Here is a 20655-nt window from a genome sequence, read left to right as displayed (position 1 = left end):
AGGGAGGTGGTAGAATCTCCTTCCTTAGAGGTTTTTAAGGTCAGGCTTGACAAAGCCCTGGCTGGGATGATTTAACTGGGAATTGGTCCTGCTTCGAGCAGGGGGTTGGACTAGATGACCTTCAGGGGTCCCTTCCAACCCTGGTATTCTATGATTCTATGAATGGTTGAAAAAAACTGGGCATATTTAGTATTGAGAAAACTGAAGGGGCACCCGATAAGTTTACAAATATAAGTGCTGTTATAAAGAGGACAGTAATCAGTTGTTCTCCATGTCCACTGAAGGTAAGACAAGAAGTAACAGGCTTAACCTGCAGCAAGGAAGATTTCGGTTAGATATTAGAAAAAACTTTGAGTATGAGGACACTGGACTAGGCTTCCAAAGAAGGTTATGGAATCGCCATCATGGGAGGGTTTTAACTACTGGTTAGACAGTCACTGTCAGGAACGCTGTAGATATACCTTAGCCCAGCGGTCTGGCCTAGATGAACTCTCAAGAGGCCTTCCACCCCTCTATTTCTATGACGATGTGGTCAAGCGAAGATGCCAGACACTTTTTGTGAAAGGAGGGTGTTAACACCAATGTCATGGCTGTATTCTGACTTAGGTAACTAAATTATGCCACCTAAAATCGTCCTTACAGTTTGAGTTGAATATAACATTCTTCCTCATTTCACTTCCTAATCTAAACTGATGATGCTGTTTTGCTGTGAAACTGTTAACACCTGCCACATTTTATCTCCAAGTCAGGTGAACTGTGAGTACAATAAATACCTTATGTATATTGGACGGCTAATGTGATTTTTAGGTAATACTTGTAAACCACTTTGAGACCAGGTGATTAATGCAAAGGAGTAGTAGCATTGTACCATGGTGATATGAATTATGTTGTGATTGCCAAATCCTGGATGATATTTCGTGGTTCCTTTACTTAGTATACAGCTCCATTGGAAGTAAATAATAAAACTATAAAGTAACTTGTACCTTTTAGCTTAGTGTATTTCCTGATAACTCTCATTTACACAATAATAAAATAAATCATTATAAATTTATCTTTGCTGTTTGCTTTTCAGTCAGGAATAGTGATTTCCTATTATTTAAATAAGATGATCTCATTATGCCAGTAGAATTATTGTAACACATCTGTGTGAGCATGACTCACTGTTAGCCAGTCAGATTACTCAATTTCTCCATTTCATTTGCTAATGTAATTTATTTGTTTAAATATACTCAAGGAAAATGCAGATGCAGTACCCTGAATGCATTATCCTCCTCTGACTGTATTTGGATTGTAAATTGACACTGATCAACAGAGCAATAAAAGTCTTCAGGGGGTTTTGCAGACTTAGCACCCAATCCTGCAAAGTGCTGAGAACACTCAAGTCCCATTAACTGCCTCAATAGTTCAGGGCCCTCAGTATTTTGTAGGAGGGATGCTCCAGAGACGTCCTCTGTGACCTTGGGTAAGTCACTTAGCCTTCCTAAGCCTCAGTTCCCTATCTGTACAATGGAGCTAATAGCACTGCCCTATCTCACAGGGGTGCTGTGAGGATAAATACATTAGGCAATGTGGGGAGCTCAGATACTATAGTGATTGGGGTATGTAAGTATCTAAGATAGATAGATAAACAGGAGGTGCTCATCCCCTTAATTTGTATCTGTCGCAATATATAATGTATAACATATAATGCAATTCCAAAATGGCAACGATGTTTTTATTATACATTTCTGTTCATTTTGAAATTTATTTTATTATTAATTTATTTATTTAAATATCAGGGGGTAGCCATGTTAGTCTGTATCCACAAAAAGCGTGTTAGTCACTAGAGCAGATATGGGGAAAGAGTAGGCAACGAGGTTTGCTACAGGGATTGGTTCCTGGGTTAGTGTTTCTGTGGTGTGGTGTGTAGTTGCTGGTGAGTATTTGCTCCAGGTTGGGGGGCTGTCTGTAAGCGACGACTGGCCTGTCTCCCAAGGTCTGTGAGAGTGAGGGATCGTTTTCCAGGATAGGTTGTAGATCGTTGATAATGTGCTAGGGAGGTTTTAGCTGGGGGCTGTAGTGATGGCCAGTGGTGTTCTGTTGTTTTCCTTGTTGGGCCTGTCCTGTAGTAGGTGATTTCTGGGTAACTGTCTCACTCTGTCGATCTGTTTCCTCACTTCCCCGGGTGGGTACTGTAGTTTTAAGAATGCTTGATAAAGATCTTGTAGGTGTTTGCCCCTGTCTGAGGGATTGGAGCAAGTTCGGTTGTATCTTAGGACTTGGCTGTAGACAATGGATCGTGTGATGTGACCTGGATGGAAGCTGGAGGCATGTTGGTAAGTATAGCGGTCAGTAGGTTTCCGGTATAGGGTGGTGTTTATGTGACCATCACTTATTTGCACTGTAGTGTCCAGGAAGTGGATCTCTTGTGTGGACTGGTCCAGGCTGAGGTTGATGGTGGGGTGGAGATTGTAGAAATCCAGCCCGCAGCTAAAACCTCTCCAACACATTATCAACGATCTACAACCTATCCTGGAAAACGATCCCTCATTCTCACAGACCTTGGGAGGCAGGCCAGTCCTCGCTTACAGACAGCCCCCCAACCTGAAGCAAATAGCAGCAACTACACATCACATCACAGATACACTAACCCAGGAACCAATCCCTGTAGCGAACCTTGTTGCCTACTCTGTCCCCACATTTACTCTAGCAACACCATCAGAGGACCCAACCACATCAGCCACGCCATCAGAGGCTCATTCACCTGCATGTCTACTAATGCTATATGTGCCACCATGTGCCAGCAGTACCCCTCTGCCATGTACATTGGCCAAACTGGACAGTCCCTACGTAAAAGAATAAATGGACACAAATCGGACATCAGCATTGGTAACATACAAAAGCCAGTAGGAGAACACTTCAATTTTCCTGTACATTCTAGAACAGATTTAAAAGTAGCTATACTTGAACAAAAAAACTTCAGAAACAGACTTCAAAGAGAAACAGCAGAACTAAAATTCATTAGCAAATTTAACACCATTAATTTGGGCTTGAATAGAGACTGGGAGTGGCTGACTCATTACAAAAGTAGCTTTGCCTCTCCTGGAATTGACATCTCCTCATCTATTATTGGGAGTGGACTACATCCACCCTGATTGAATTGGCCCTGGCAACACTGGTTCTCCACTTGTGAGGTAACTCCCTTCCCTTCATGTGTCATTATATAATGCCTGCATCTGTAATTTTCACTCCATGCATCTGAAGAAGTGGTGTTTTACCCACAAAAGTTTATGCCCAAATAAATCTGTTAGTCTTTAAGGTGCCACCAGACTCCTTGCTGAAAGTGTGAGAAGTCATTTTTACTGGAACTTGTATAATCTAGGTAGTGTTATTCTAAATAGCCTATTACTAGTATTTTTGTTTTTCTTCTTCTTGAAGTGGGAAGGAAGCCGGAAATATTGAGATGACACTGAGGTCAGGGAGGAGGGTGTTTTTAAGGCTAGGATGATTGGTCCTGGTAGAAATCCAACGCTGCCAGTTCCAGCCCTGTTTTTGGAGTACCTATGAAGAAACCTGAACTTTTACCTTTCCTAGTTCAGCAGCTTTTGTCAGTATATTTTTTTCAGAGTAACAGCCGTGTTAGTCTGTATTCGCAAAAAGAAAAGGAGTACTTGTGGCACCTTAGAGACTAACCAATTTATTTGAGCGTGAGCTACAGCTCACTTCATCGGATGCATACCGTGGAAACTGCAGCAGACTTTATATACGCACAGAGATCATAAAACAATACCTCCTCCCACCCCACTGTCCTGCTGGTAATAGCTTATCTAAAGTGATCATCAAGTTGGGCCATTTCCAGCACAAATCCAGGTTTTCTCACCTCCTCCTTTTTTTAAATCTCATCTCATGTGCCAACTCAGAAAATCCCATGCTCTAAAAACTCATCCTGTGAGCATGGTTGACAGGTCAGTTGCTGCACTTTAGGATCATAGTCCCCATATACCAGAGAGAAGGGAAGGGCCAGCCAGTTCTCTGTGCGGTGTTCCCTTTCCTGCCACCCTTGCTCTAGGGATGGCCATATGGGGTAAAATCGTGGCATCATTGAAGCCAATGGCAAAATTCCCATTAACTTCAATGGGCCCAGGATTTCAGCTATAGAGTGTGGGTTGGGCTCTTACATGCTGACACTGCAGCATCATGATGTAGAATCACAATTGTTGTCATATTGCAGTTACAGTCGCCTGACCCAAAAATACTTCTGGTTTTCCAACTTTTATTAGATACATGGCTGGATTGTGCTTTGTATACATAGCTGTAGATGGTGTGCAGTAGAGTATGAAATGTTGAATATGGTTACAACTCTCTTCATCAATACATTGTCACCCCACATGTGTCTACATGCGTATTCATTACAGTAAAGGTGCACATCAGGACATACATGCCTCAGTGCTGCCCTCCATTGCTGAGAATAAGCTGTTGTGTATCTTGGAAAGTTTGCTACTGTGTATACACATCACAGTAGCTAATTTTCCAGAATATAGAATATTGGAAGGTTTAACTATACACAAAGTATGAAATCCTGAATCCATTTAAGTTGATCAGAGCTTTGCCATTGACTTAAATGGGGCCAGGACACACCCACAGGATCTACTACAAACTGTTCAGAAGTAGTAAAATAATTGAGTGTTCATGCCTGCTCTGTGCATTTATTATATCACAAGAATATGGTGGATATTAGAATCATAGAACTGGAAGCAAGACACGAGAAGTGATTCTTGCACTCTATTCTGCAATGATTAGGCCTCAACTGGAGTACTGTGTCCAGTTCTGGGCACCACATTTCAGGAAAGATGTGGACAAATTGGAGAAAATCCGGAGAAGAGTAAAAAACATGATTAAAGATCTAGAAAACATGACCTATAAGGGAAGATTGAAAAAACTGGGTTTGTTTAGTCTGGAGAAGCGAAGACTGAGAGGGGACATGATAACAGTTTTCAAGTAGATAGAAGGTTGTTACAAGGAGGAGGGAGAAAAACTGTTCTTCTTAACCTCTGAGGATAGGACAAGAAGCAAGGGGCTTAAATTGCAGCAAGGGCGGTTTAGGTTGGACATTAGGAAAAACTTCCTAACTGTCAGAGTGATTAAGCACTGGAATAAATTGCCCAGGGAGGTGGTGGAATCTCCATCACTGGCGATTTTTAAGAGCAGATTGGACAAACACCTGTCGGGGATGGTCTAGATAATATTTTGTCCTCCCTTGAGTGCTGGGGATTGGACTAGATGACCTCTCGAGGTCCCTTACACTTCTACGAAACACTGATAACTACTCTCTGGGAACAGTTTCCAGTCAGTTATGCACTCACCTTATAGTAGCTGCATCTAAGCTGTATTTCCCTAGTTTGTTTATGAGAAGGACATGCGACCTTTAGTATCAAAAGCCTTACTAAAGTCAAGATATACTACGTCTACAGCTTCCCCCATATTCACAAGGCTTGTTATCCTGTCAAAGAAAACTATTGGGTTGATTTGACGGGATTTGTTCTTGACAAATCCATGCTGACCGTTACTTATCACCTTATTTCTTCTAGGTGTTTTCAAATGGATTGTTTAATTATTTGCTCCATTATCTTTCCAGGTATTGAAGTTAAGCTGACTGGTCTATAATTCCCTGGGTTGTCCTCATTCCCCTTTTTATAGGTGGGCACTATATTTATCATTTTCCAGCCCTCTGGAATCTCTTCCATCTCCCATGACTTTCTGAAGATCATTGTTAATGGATCAGATATCGCCTCAGTCAGCTCCATGAGCATTCTAGGATATGTGTCATCAGGCCATCATATTGTTCATATGTTTCCTTTTTGCTCCATTTACCTTACAGAAAATTTGTGTTCCACTGCAGCAATATCTTAAGACAATATTATAGAGTGAGTGTTCTCTATTTGTTGCTTTCCATCTTTACCTTATGTTTTATGACTAAAATAATTGAGGAGGCTGGGCTAATGGCTGGCAATCCTCGTGGTATGTTTCTAGCATTTGGTTTAGCTATTTTCAGTATAAATTACAATAATGAAGTCCCTGTCTTGCTTGTGCCATCCCCCAAAACACCTGAATATCAAAGGATGGTCTATCTCTCTAAAAGCTTGAGAATACCGTAGATGGTTGTATGAACCCTGCTTTTTAGAAGTTACACAAATGTCTCGTATATACATGAAACAGAATTTCCCTATGTATATGTAAAAGCTACAGTATGTATAACTTCCTACGCACAGGAACTCTATCTTTGCAAATGCTTGCTGGATCACATTTTCAAGGATTATGTAAAGCCTGATCCTGTCCCTTTGAAGTTAATGTCAAAGCTCCCATTGACTTCAGTGGTGTAGGATCAGGGCCCTAGAGAATAATAATTTCTCAGAATAGTCACAGTCAAGCTAAATAATTTTGTTTATGTATCGTAGGAGGATGAAAAACACTTCAGTACAGTCATTTATTGTAGAGAAAATTGGCTGGATTTGCAACATTGATAAAGGAAAGGATAGATAAGAATTTGAATAACAACTGGAAAGGAAAGTACATTGACCAATTAGAAAACCAATGTGTTGCTTCTGATTTGTAGCAACAGAAACTCTTAAAATGCATGATCATTTCTTTCTTCTATGTTAATTTACCTCATTCATTCAGAGCTTTAATGTCTGATTTCAAATTCAGGCACTGTGTAGACTTGGCATGAAAGAAAATTAATGTGAGATCATTCTACTTTTGGTCAACATTTTCATGTGTGGTAAAGCTGTCAATTTTCTAATCGCACAAAACCAAACACCTTTGCCCCACCTCCTTCCCCGAGGCCCTGCCCATGCCCCGCCCCTTCTCAGAGGCCCCGCCCCACTCATGCCATCCTCTTTCCCTCCATCGCTCGTTCTCCCCCACCTGCACTCATTTTCACCAGGCTGGGGCAAGGGGTTGGGATGCAGGAGGGGGTGATGGCTCTGGCTGGGGGTGCAGGCTCTCGGGTGGGGCCGGGGATGAGGGGTTTGGGGTGCAGGAGAGGGCTCAGGGCTGGGGGGGGTGTTGTGGTTCGGGAGGGGCTGTGGGGTGCAGGCTGCAGGAGGGGGCTCAGGCTGAGGCAGGGAGGTGCAGGGTCTGGGAGGGAGTTAAGGTGAGGAATGAGGTTTTGGCCTGGGGCAGCGGGTTTGGGTGCAGGCTCCATCTGGGCAGCGCTTACCTCAGGCAGCTCCCGGTCAGCGGCGCAGTGGGGCTAAGGCAGGCTCCCTGCCTGCCCTGGGACCGCGTGGCTCCTTGAAGCGGCTGGCTTGTCCCTGCACCTACTAGGCAAGGGGTCAGGGGGCTCTGTGTGCTGTCTGTGGCCTCAGGCACTAGGCTGCGGTTCCTGAACAATGGGAGTTGCAGAGCTAGCATTCGGGGCAGGGGCAGCGCACAGAGCCCCCATGGCCATCCCTGCACCTAGGAGCTGGACATGCCAGCCACTTCCGCCTGCCAGACTTTTAACGGAGCCACCAGGGTCCCTTTTCGACTGGGCATTCCAGTTGAAAACCGGACACCTAGCAGCTCTATGTGTTGGACATTAGACCATGATCCTGTAAAAACCAACCGTAAGGCACACCCTGCAGTTCTATAATATAGGTATTACTGGTTCTAGTGGTATTTCCTGTTTTAAGGTATAGGGACTATCTCAAAAATCAGTGAACTTTTTAAGTGTTCACTGTACACGTGTTAGTAACTTTAATCAGGTGAATAGTCCCTTTTGATTGAGTGAATTTGCATGCATGTGTAAATGTTTGCAGGGTCAAGGCCTTAATTTGTAAGGAAATGCTTAGCACCAATGGGCTAACATTTTTTCACAAAGAAATTATTTCATATCTGATCTTTCAGTGTTAGTCCTCAAAGGAAACCTGCTAAAAATTATGGACTCATCAGGAACACTGGTTTCTTGGCTCATTACAACATTTTGTAACATACACCTGCTGGCTAACCCTCAGGGGCCCACTTTAAACCCCTTTTGCATAACAATCTAACCCTTATTGTCCATTTCATTTCAAGTGGACTCCTACAACATGCCTTAGCTCTTATGCTTAAGTCTGTCCCAACTCATTTAGCTCAGACACTGCTTTCAACCCCACACCTGAAGAAGAGCTCTGTGTAGTTCAAAAGCTTGTACTGTCCACCAACAGAAGTTGATTCAGTAAAAGATCTTACCTCACCTGCCTTGTTACTCTTATAAAAATAGAATGTCAGAGATGCCTAAATATTTGTTTGTTTCTCTTTATAACCAGATCAGTTTACTAATGTAAACTATGGTAACTTTTCCAAATTGCACTGTACAAAAACTAAGTTGCTAAGTCAGAATTCCTGCTTCATCTGTAACAGGAATGCCCATGTTCCTGAACTAGTGTCTAGAAAATAAAAGAAAGTTGTGTCAATTGAAGTATTATGCATGGAGAATAAAAAGGTTGCCCCAGAGCTGGCTAATATGTTTCCCTGACTAGATTGCTTGGATATTTTTATTTATTTTTGTAAATCCCATTCTTCTCTTTTTGCAATCTTCTGGGCAGGCCTGTTACCATTTTTAGTTCCGTTGTGCACCCAGTGTAGCTTCCTTAATTGAAAGCAAATTTTCCTCTTTGTATGAAGAAGGAAAATTAGTGTTTTCTTACATTCCTGTGTTCAACTGGGAGACAGAAAAGTTTCTAAGAGGGTTGACACAGGGTGTTTTCCCACCACCTTCACAGTCTAGGCAAATCTGTTTTAAAGATGTCTCCAACATATGGTATTATTTTTAAGGGCCTCCCTGATCAAGTGCAAAGCATAAAATCCTTAAGGTTTAGAAGTTGCAGCATTATTTATTTAAGGGGAAAGAAACATTTTCATATGGCAATATAATTTGTTAAACATAATTTTTTTCCAAGCAGTTCAGTCCTGAACACTGATGGTTTTCTAATGTGTAGCAGATACAGTATGAATTACAGCCATGAAGAACCTTGTTTTTATATACTTAGAAAGTGTTATCAATAGTGGAAATTCACAGGTGGACAGACAAAAATGTCCTGTTCTGGGATTAACTGCAAAGTAAACTCTGCTACACACATGTGCCATCTGGATCTATTTTCGTTTTTGCACATTATGGAAAAGGGAGGAAGTAGTCCATTGTTTTCTCATCCAACTCATAGATTTGCAGGTTCCTCAAGGTAGTAATTTTTCATATGCTCTATTTAATATGCTAGGTTGTTGGGTTTTGTTTAAAAGCCCTTCTGTTGAATCAGTGGGGAGCAATTCATATGTTAATGCAGTGGGAAAGCTTTCTGAGTCCACAATTTTAGTAGAGAATATAATTATGTGGTTGAACTTTTCCAACTACAGGGCTTTTCAGCACCACTACAGACTCATTCACTAGTGTGGGATAGTGATGAAAAACTATACAATTATAAAAATTGTGCCAAGCACCTCAACTATAATTGATTTTTTAGTTAAGGAATGATACCTCCAACACAAAATGTGAAAAGATGCTTATAAATCCACAATTACAGTATAGTGTTCTGCTGAACAGTTTGGCATCTATAACCAATTCACAGTACAGTACATGCAAAGAATCTTAAGCAGTAAGATGCAGCAGACAGTGCGCTTCCAAGGGATTACTGCACACTTTGTGAATTGTGAGGCACAATGCTGAAGGGCAAAGACTTCAACCACCCAAGAAGAATCATAATGTCTCAGAAATGCACTGCCTGGATTTTATTCCTGTTCAAATAATGGAAACTACAAAGCAAATAAGTAAAATTGATTAAAAATTGCAACTTTTAAAAAATTAAGAGCAGTGAGTAGGTATCAGAGAGGTTGAAAAATGTATTTTAGATAAAAGCCAAATACTACTGCTAGGATGGATGAATACATTCAAAACTATACTGTCAAAATATGGCATTACTTACAACAAAGAAGGCTTGTCCCTATTACAATAAAATAGATAAAATTCAATAAAAGATTATAACAGTTTAATAACACCATCCTGTGTGCAATCCAAAACCCACTGACAAAGATTTCAGTGCCTATGTTTAAATAGTGCCTTTCGTCCCAAACTTTCTCCAAGCACCTTGCCAACATTACAAACAGCTATTACTCCACTCAGCACTGAAATGTAGACACTTCTGGGTAGTATGTCACCCGTTTTCACAGTGAAGAGTGACACTAGAACAGTTTAGCTCAAAATGTGAAGACTATTGTATACAATAGAAACTACAGGAGAAATTTAGGGAGGCAGAATGTGATTACCTAATTTGGAATTTGGTCAGCATATTAGTAGTGACATCCTTCCTGTTGCAAAAAGTCTGATGTGATCTCTAAAGACTACAAGCAATCAATTTTTCATTATATCTGAGCGATTTGCACCTCAAGCTGCACAATGTCTTTTTAACACTATCCAATGGTGGGCCATGGAGATTGAATACTTGCTCAGAATGAAGAATGCCACTTATACCCCAGTTTAGGAAACCCTTTATGCACATATTGAACTTTAAGAATGATCTTAAATTAATCCATGTGCAGCAAAGCACTTGAGAATATGCTTAACTTTAAGCATGTGCCTTCGTCCCACTGATATCAGGGGAAATTAAGCACATGCCAAATGCTTTGATGCATAGGGATGGACTTAAGCAAGCGCTTAAGTATTTTGCTGAATCGAGGCCTTAATCCCCCCACCCATTTCCAGTAGTACTCTGTTTTCCTTGAAGGTATGCCATCCAAGTACTGACCAATCTCTGAAAAGTTAAAACTAGTTGATTAACATGAAAAGTAATTCCTAAGTACTTTCACATATAAAAGTGGTAATTTAGCTTACTATTTCTTGTGGGGTTACAATAATTGTTCCAAAGAAATGGGGCAGCTGCTAAGTATTCATGAAATTGTTTTGAAATTATCTGAAAGTCCATATTCGAAATGCATTATTAATTATCTTTTGCTAGTCACTTGGTATTTACTGTATTAAAAATTCCATTAATCTAGTCAGGGAGCAGAAACAATAGCATATAACCAATCACACATCACAAACAAATAGTTAATAGTTTAAAAGTGAACAGTTTATGGACATCCAGTGTCGTGACATTTGTTCATATAAACTACTTGGATATTTTTTCCAGTAACAAACATTTGGAGAAATTGAGATTAGTTTGCAAAATATGTGTGTCCTGAAGGAGCTAAATTTGCACTGAGAATTATTCACAGCACAGATTCAACCAGCTGTAGCTATACTATTGAAATGTCTTTTTACCAATGAAAATAATCACTTGTACTTGTAAAGAAGAAAGAAACAAGGCGAAATCTGCAAACATAAGAACTGCCATATGGGGTCGGACTAATGGTCCATCTAGCCCAGCATTTTGTGTTCTGAATATAGTTGGCTTTTCTGAGACCAATTTTTTTTTAAAAAAACCCTCAGTACTGGTGATGAGCATAAATTCATACATAATTGTTTCTGGTTAATTAATGTTTGATTTAACAGAATTAAGTTGGTAAGGAATGGTTTCAGAGTAACAGCCGTGTTAGTCTGTATTCGCAAAAAGAAAAGGAGTACTTGTGACTAGAGGCTAACCAATTTATGCGACTCAAAAGCTAATGAGAAGCCACCTGCAAATAGTAAATAAGATCTATACATGTTCCCCTCCATTTTCAACTTGTCTAGTTAAGGTTGGGAAACATTTTCATTTTCACATGCTCAGAACGTTCATTGTGGTGGCTGAAATTTTCCATGCTACATCTTTGTATACATGTGACTACTACTTCTCCCTCCCTCCCCCCAAGAGAAAGGGGATGTTTTATCCACATTTCTTAGGTTATGTTTGAAGACTGTCACAATGATTGTATGCAAAAGATAGAGTTGAGGATACACATGCTACCTTAACTTTGCATTTATTGACCATTGACGGTGAAATCCTTTCCCCATTGAAGTCTATTCCAAAACTGGTCCCATTGACTTCAGGGGGACCAGAATTTCACCTGTAATCTTTGGTTCAGGCTTAAAATTTTATTTTGCATTTGATATATATAACCTACTACAAACTAGTTACGCACAACATGTATGTGCTATAATACTTGGTTCTTCCTGTTCTTTAGTAATTTGAAATTCTTAATCAGGTAGGGAGGCCTTCAATAGAGAAAGCAATAGAGAATATTTCCTGTCAGGAACTCTATTAAAGGGGGAGGAGGATCACAGCATTAAAAGTATGCATGTTCTGTGATTTTTATGTAAAGCAGTAGAAAGTATTTTCATCCTGGGACATCAGCCATGTAGATTTTCACACAGTTTTATGGTAAATTTGAAATGAATGACAAGCAAATACACTAAGAAGACTTTTGTGCTAAGAATAACTTTAGAGTTTGGTTTAAGCTATGTATTTTAAGTGATGCAAAATAGTAAGATGGATCAACACCAAATAAAATAGAGCAGCTGGAGCCAGAACAATCACTTAGTGGCAGTATTATATGTTGCCATCTGTGGGCCCCAGGTTTGATTTGCCGACTCAATCGCTTGATTCCAAGGCCAGGATTTCTGCCGAGGCATCATGCTCATCCTCTGGGCAGGCCTCAGATTGCTCAAAAGCAAATCCTTGTGTGTGGTCAAAAAGTGATGTAGATGACTCCACAGGGAGTTCCATCCAGTCATCTTTGGCCAGTAGGATGTGGAATCATATTGGGGCCTCAAAGTTAGGGTGAAGGTTAAAACAGAAGGAAGAAACAGCAGCTGAATGTTTTTGGAATGTGCTGTTAGAGTCAGCTAATTTTTGGAAACTGAAGGGCTGTGGTTTGTTGTGGAAACTCCAATGGCAAATGGCACCTGATGAGTCAGGAAACAATGTTGCTATGGCTGTTGATTACAGCCAAATTCTCAAAGGGTGCCACGTATGTACATCAGAGAGAAGAACTGAGCTCTTAAGTGATTGTCATGTGGTCACAGAAGTTCAAGAAAAAAGGACTTGGTAAAATTTAAATGGTGTTGGTGAGTGTCAAAAAAAAAAAAGTGCTCAGACAAAACGATAATGCAAGGAGTGTGAGAGAGATTTTGTGCAAACAGTACCTAATTAATAGCTCTATGTTAAAAGAAGGCAGCACTGTACAGAACCAGGAGACTTTGTGCCTGATCGTTTTCAGTTGTAAGCAGAAGATAAAATGCTCCTCGGCATTAATCATGGTGGCAGTATCTCTCCTTGCTGTTGTAATTCCAGATCATCAAGCTCATGCATTTTTCAGTGTCTGCAGAATTAGAACTCTGGGACTTTCTTGGGTGGGTGAACACTCAAGCCCAAATAGGTGTTATTCATACTGATCATATTTGCATATGAGTCACATTCAGTCTGTGAATTTGCCAGATGCCCATTTATTTTTATTTAAATAATGAGATCATTCCATGAAGTGAACATAATCTAAAAATATAGAGGAAAGACTATTTAGAAAAACATTCATACATATTTTCACATTTCATATATATTTCGCTAGCAGAGGCGCAGTGATGTTGAAAGCACTATTTATTAAAATTTGTTTGAGTGTGGATAACATTTCATTAAGCAATATATTGTGTAACAAAGCTGCTTGTTTTTTTTCCTTCCTGACCTGTTTCTACATTAAAGGAAATATTCTCCTCTTGAATGTACTTGAAATATATACCATTTTCAAAGCCAACGTCATTTTATTATGCTTCTCATGTTATAAGAGGAAGCTAAGTGTTTATACACAGTGCTTTGTCATTTATGTATCATGAAAGAGTTTAAAAATGTAATGTTTAATGGGAAGGCAAAGCTAATACATAAACTGAGCAGACAGGAGACAACTGAGTTTCTGATCTTATTTTACTGAGTTTACATAAACTTTAAAACTTTTAACAAGCAATAACCTTTCCTTATGAAAAATGGTGACTAACTAACCCAACAAAAAATCCCCAAACATATGGCTAATTCACCTGAGACTTTTAAAATCTAAAGCCTCTATATCAAAAGCCAAAGAATTCTGAGTTTGTTCAGATGCACCCAAACCACGCCATGCAGGAAGTGTTTACATTAATGCTTCATGAAATAAATACATTTTCAAGTACACAGTTTGAGATTGCTGCCTTGGATAAGAAAGGTAACACCATTGTGTCACAGATCACACATCTGGAGGGCTGCTTTGATTTACATGAAACAGAATCTGCACAATCGGGCTGAAAAAAAGATGGGGGGTGGAGTTTAGCTGAATAACTTATTAAAGGATATGCTATAAATGTACACACGGTAATGTGGAGTAAAGGAAAAACTGTTAAAAATGGGTTTCACACTTAGCGTATCCAACTGATATGTCTACCAGACAGAGCAGAATATGAGGACCTAGTGATCTTTCTAGAGAAATGGGTCCCAAATACTTTGCTAGTCATACCAGATGATCCTATGTAAATTGAGCTATAGCTCCCCTTCCTATGGAGAAACCAAGGGAGAAGATAAGAGGCACAGAAAACTTCTGCAAGTTTCCCTATGAAACGTGCTCTACAAAACATTTTCTTGAAGGCTTGGGGGAGACTTCAGAAGAGGGGGGAACCAAGACATTCCAACTATACAGACTATCAAAAGGACACCTCCAGATCCACAGAGGTATGAGCTGTGAGAGTTCCTGCCTTCATATTGCTCCCTGGTTCACCCCGCCCCCACCAACCACTGCTGTTTTGAGGATTATGTTGCTCTGGGCTAGGCCCACCCGCCCACGCTCTTGCACACCTCCAATGGCTTGTCTGTAACGGGTGTTATCAAACTATATCAGCAGATCTTTGAAATGCACTTGAACCTGATCTGTTTGAAAACCACTTCTAAAATATGAGCTAAATTCAGATCTGGCAGCGTGTGGAGCAGTGGGATCTGCACTACCAATGAGAAGGACAAAAAGTTTCTTAGCAGCTGGAGATGTGCATGATGCAGCAGAATGAGAGGAATTACATAGAAACTGATGTAAGATAATGATGGAGAGATTGAGGAGGGCATAGCTTCCTAGGAAAGAGGGATGTAGTTTGGGTGTGGCTATAAGAGACATTCAGAGCTGCTGAAAGATGACACTGTGTGAAACAGTATTTCAGCAAGTCTCGTTTGCACTGCAAGACAGTATAGGGAATAGCAGTGAACAGATTCATGACAACCTGTACATCTACCATAGTTCATTCAGTCACAGTTGTAACTAAATCATAAAGGCTTTTTTCAAAGACAAGTGAGGCAGTATCATTGGGCTGACATAGCACTATGTATTAAAATAGAAAAGCTGTTATCTATTAGAATAGCCCTCATGCAAACCTTTGTGATAGCATTATGGCAACTGATGGGTAGCAAACTGTCTAAATACATACTCTGAAACATACCACAGGATCTGAGGTTTTTGTTGAAAGCTATAATTAAATCCGTAAGTGCTAGATGTGTGGTGCATATAATATATTTTCATAAACCGTGGCCATTTGCAAATGCTAACCACTTAAGGTCTGCCAGGGCCACATGGCCTCATAATGGTATTTTCCTAGTATTACAGCTGTATGGGCAATCTGCATGACTGTTAGAAAGCTGATTACAGTTCAAAACCTAGCTTACTCACTGGCGCACCACAGTTTGCCAGATGTGGTACAAAATTAGATTTCTTCTGAATTTCATTACCTACTTCTCTTGAGTGGCATTACTTTACACATCTCATTAGACTTATACCACTACTTCTCACTCGAGCCCCAGGAGTTTATCATACATAAATTCAATTGAAATAAGGCTGCCCAAAAGAAGGTTGTGTTGAAAGCATTGCTCTGCTATTATATTATTTGCTTCATATTAAAAAAATTAAGATTTAAATGATAGGGCTTCTGCTATTCATTTTGTTCACTAATAATATAACATTCAGAAGTTCCAAACTTATTTTTGTAAACTATGTTACCGTGTCATTCATGTATGTCCTGGCAAATGCAACATTATGGGGCAAATCCTGTCACTTTGCCCCACCCTCTTTATCACAGCGGGCCCTGCCCTCAGTGGAATGAATTATTGAGTTCCCCACAGTCTGGATGGAGGAGAATCCAGCAATGTGCAGAAGAGAGACAGTGAGTGAATAAAAATGTTTAGTTTACTGCTTTTGCTGTGTTAACCAACAAAAATACGTCATCATGCAAATTCAAAGTGAAGTGTTCACAGTTGGTTTCAGTTTCATTTAGCTGTAGTGTTCAATTTGTTGTAGAAGTGGTGTCTTTTATATAAAAACCAGTGGGAATTTTCAAAGACTCTGGGATCATTAGAACAAGTCTTTCATCTGTAATGGTAATTGGGTTATTCGTTACGGGGCCATACTTGTTGGTCTTTCCAAAAAATCAGTCTCCTAGCTGAAAATTATGAGTTTTGTCAATATACTCATTGTTATAAATAGATTTAACTTTACCTATCATTTTTAAAGTTTGTATTTTATCATTTTGAAATCAGCCAATTGTTTTTCTGTTTTACCCAGAAGGAAACACTGACTTCCAAATTGCAAGTAATCATGAGCAATTGCCGGTGGGCCTAGTTGTCTTTTAACATTTATGTAGAAAATGTTTCCCAAAAGAGGAGAAATCTTTAAGAAACCATGTAGTTGTTGCTGGGTCAGGCGGTTTTAACCGTCAAACCCAGATCAGCAGTTTGGATGTCTGGAATGTCCCTCACCTCTTTGCAATAACTATAAAGAAATGATTTTACACAAACAACACAAATAATAATTTTAGTGGATTCGGTAAATAGAATGGTTAAAACTGTATATTAAGGGGGAAATTATACAGTGATATAAATGGTGATGCTTTATTTCACGTCTTTGTTAGTGCCTGCTCCTCCCACCCTTTTCTGCTCCTTTAAGTTGCACTGTTTTTGCACATCCACTGAGCACCAAGCCAGTACAAGTATCGCTCTTCTACCATATACAATCTCTTAATAAACCTCTCTTCGGACTATGGAGTGAAATCCTGGCCTCATGGAAGTTTTGCAATTGGTTTCAATTGACTTAAGTGGAGCCAAGATTTTTACCCATCAGGTTCTACCAGTTTACACTGGTTTTGGATTTTTTGCACAGTAGGTATCCAATAAAAGAATACATTTTAAAGAAAAGGTGGAAACTCAGAATGGAATTTTTAAGTGAAACATCTGAGTTCAGATTCCCAGCTGGCATAAACTGATATAGCCCCACTGAACTCAAAGAAGCTCTGCTGATCGATACCACTTGAGGATCTGGCACATTATTGTCAAGGAAGAGGTGTTTCAAGGAACCTAGAATACTACATCAAGAACACAAATATATTCTCAAATCAGGAAGGAATGGATAAGTTATCCACCATGCAGCTCTGGAAGGAGACAGTTGACTTGGAAACCAAATCCAGGCTGGAATATCACAACTATTTGGTTGTATTTTGGTAACCCTTGTTTCTTTCAGAATTCATTGAGGGTGCAATAAACTTTCATAACACTTTTACAGATTGTTTAAGCAGTATTTAATATTTTAAATGATCTGACTGTACTGTAAAAAAGCCCACCTTTACTATCATGTAATTTGGCTGGAATCTGATTGTTCTTTTGGAGGAAATACTGACTAGTCACTTCTGCATCATTGATTATTATCTTTTTAGGAACTGCTAACAATGCGGGGGAAAGGGAATAAAGTGATGTGTTGGAGGTCCGTCAAAGACGGGATGTTCTATTACAAGGGACCAAACCAGTAATATTGTTGTGTGTACCCTGTGGGTAGGCTGACAACTTAAAAGTGCCCAGACCAAGACACTAACCATCTCTCATTTACAGTACTATGTTTGTGTAAGTTTCCCTAAAGTATTTAATAATCTGGACATTTTAATATTATCTAACAAACACTGACAGCTGTTGAATGACTATGGATAGCCATTTATTCATTTTAGCTAAGGGGAATTCATAGATATGGGCATCTGATTAAATTTCATTGTATCATTAAAATCCTGCATGTACTCAATGCATTTAATTTCAAAATGGTTTTATTTACAGTTTGGTATTTATTTCTAGGTTTTTTTTGCTAATTAATTTTTCTTTTTTCCAACAGCTCGATCAAGTTGTCCGCCAACGTAGCCTGTGTAGTTTGGAACTGTTCCTCTCATGTGCACAGAAGCAATTAAACACTTTAATAAAGGAAGAACCAGTCACTTCAGAGCAAAAGAGAGAAACTGAAAATCTAAACAGCAATGAAAACGTGTGATTCGTGATGCTACAAATCTGTATGCTGCAAATTACAAAATCTCTCTTCTTTTTGAAACATGGAGCTCTATCATTTGTCAAGACTGATCTGAAACAATGTTTAGTAGAAACTATCTGCAGATGACTTCATTTGATTTTTTTTAATTATTATTACGTGTTTACAATATTAGAAATAAGAAAATCATTGGAAGAAATTCTCAATATTAAACTGTGCACATGTTGTCATCTTTAAAGCCTATTATTGATATCTTAGGCAAATGCAGTGGTGATAGTAATACTGCCTTGTCATGGCTGTTTACAAGAGATGTCAGCATGTGTCCATATTTTTGACACAGGAAAAGGCTATGATTTGGCCCCTGATTCAGTAAGGCACTTAAGCGCATATGAAAGTCTATCCATATCCCCCGGTACATGATCAATGCATTGCTGCACCGGGGGCCTTAGGCTCTTATCACATGTTTCTTATTTATCACCACTGTCAACAGTGAGTCATAAGAATGCTGCTGAACATTTTAAAAAAATTGTTTCTGAAGATCAGTTTCCAGCAACGGAAGAGGAATGTTGAAAAATAAAAACAAACACTGCATCTTTTTACACTGAGACAAAAAAGTCTAGAAGTCACTTGTATTGTAAAAACTAATCTGTGGTGTATATTTCTCATTTCTGTTCTTGAAAGATACTGTGATTCTAAAAATCACTTTTTCTCATTAAAGTGGAACTTCTGTAATTGACTTCAATTATAGGAAATGATACATTTAAAAATTTAGGGTCCAGTGCTGCACTTCTTACTCAGTCAGAATTCCCACTGACCCCAGTGGAAGCCCTACCTGAGTAAGGAATGCAAGATGGTGCCCTTAAAGTGCCTGATTCAAAGCCTATTTGAAGTCAATGAAAATTTGCCATAGACTTCAGTGTGCTTTAGATCAGGCCTTTAGGCTCTGACCCTGCAGTGCAGAGCATGACAGTGGACTGCTCTGCCTGTGCACTATTGATTGTAGAATTGGGGCCTTAGTTTGTAAGATTTCAGAATCAAGTAACAAAAAATGAGAATGTTGCTCATAATTATGAATGTAAATAAATGATGAGTGGTATCTTACATAACAAGTTAGTGCCTCGGTGGGGAATCATAGACATTTATTCAGTGCAATTTTAATTGTAAGTAGACTTATTTTGCCATTGAAATTAATGAATTTGATTTTACTATAACTAGAGCTGAGCGTGAACTGAAAAATCCAAAAATAATTTCAAGTTCACCTGAAGTGGAAAAATTTTGTTTGTTGAAACAAATAAAAAGGTGAAAAATCAATAGCTTCAGATTGAACAAAACATTTTGTTTGGTCCCAAATGATTTTTTTTTCATTTTGCTTAGTTTTTGGAGTGTTTTTAAACATATTTTTGTTTTTAAATAAATCTAGCTACATTTTATTTTATCTCTATACTTGGCATTGGTGTAACTGCTGCTGGAATATTGTGTCCAGTTGTGGTGCCCATGATTCAAGAAGGATGTTGATAAATTGGAGAGGATTCATAGAAGAGCCACAAGAATGATTAAAGGATTAGAAAACATGCCTTTGAACTCCATGAGTCTATCACTATATCTGTTTAGCTTAACAAAAAGAAAGTTAAGGGGTGACTTGATTACAGTTTATAAGTACCTTATGGGGAACACATATTTAATAATGGGCTTTTCTGTCTAGCAGAGCAAGGTGTAACTCGATCCAATGACTAGAAGTTGAAGCTAGACAAATTCAGACTGTAAATAAGGTGTACATTTTGAACAGTGAGAGTAATTAACTGTTGGAACTACTTACCAAGGGTCATTGTGGATTCTCTATCATTGAAAATTTCAAAATCAGCATTGGATGTTTTTCTAAAAGATCTGCTCAAGGAATTATTTGGGGGAAGTTCTATGCCCTGTATTATACAGGAGGTCGGACAAGATTATCATAATGGTACTTTCTGGCCTTGTAATTTATGAATTTCAAGCCAAAGCCTCATTCTGAAATGAAGTGGAAATGTTTTGTTCTAAAAATGTTGAATCAAAACATTTTGAGTTTAAAATAAAAAAAGTTTTATTTTTCAGCCAAAACTATTTGCTGAATTAACAAGTCACTTTGGTCGACCTGAAATTGCATTTTTTGACGAAGAAACTATTCATCCAAAAACTTTCATGCAGTTCTAACTGAAAATGCTTCCTTTTTCATATATAATTGGCTTTCTTACTGCAATAAATAAAACCTTAAATGGTGACGCATAAAAAATACAAATGTGGTGAGGGAAGTTTTTCCTGACATATTTGACACATTTTTATTTAATTTTTCTGTGTTTTATTTTAAACCCAAAATTATTCATTTCCTTTACAGACATGAATGTCCCTTAAGAAATATACATTGCTGATTTTATTGGTTGATGTTCTCTGCCTTCCAGCTGACGAAAATCCAGTGTCCATGCT

At 38.9% G+C, this 20655-nt stretch overlaps 1 protein-coding gene across 9 annotated transcripts in view; it reads left to right on the top strand.

Annotated features, from left to right (window-relative positions):
• CCDC91 (coiled-coil domain containing 91) overlaps positions 1-20207 on the top strand; it is a 340555-nt gene extending 320348 nt beyond the window's left edge. For all 9 annotated transcript variants that reach the window (XM_073315272.2, XM_073315319.1, XM_073315302.1 and 6 more), the window contains one exon: positions 18052-20207. In XM_073315272.2, the coding sequence (XP_073171373.1) occupies positions 18052-18204 (153 nt within the window). In that variant the 3' untranslated portion in view covers positions 18205-20207. The remainder of the gene's footprint in view (positions 1-18051) is intronic.
• The last annotated feature ends 448 nt before the right edge of the window (positions 20208-20655 follow it).

The sequence above is a fragment of the Lepidochelys kempii genome, chromosome 1, assembly GCF_965140285.1.
Source record: "Lepidochelys kempii isolate rLepKem1 chromosome 1, rLepKem1.hap1, whole genome shotgun sequence".
Lineage (NCBI taxonomy): Eukaryota > Metazoa > Chordata > Testudines > Cheloniidae > Lepidochelys > Lepidochelys kempii.
This window is presented reverse-complemented; position numbering and strand designations above follow the sequence as displayed.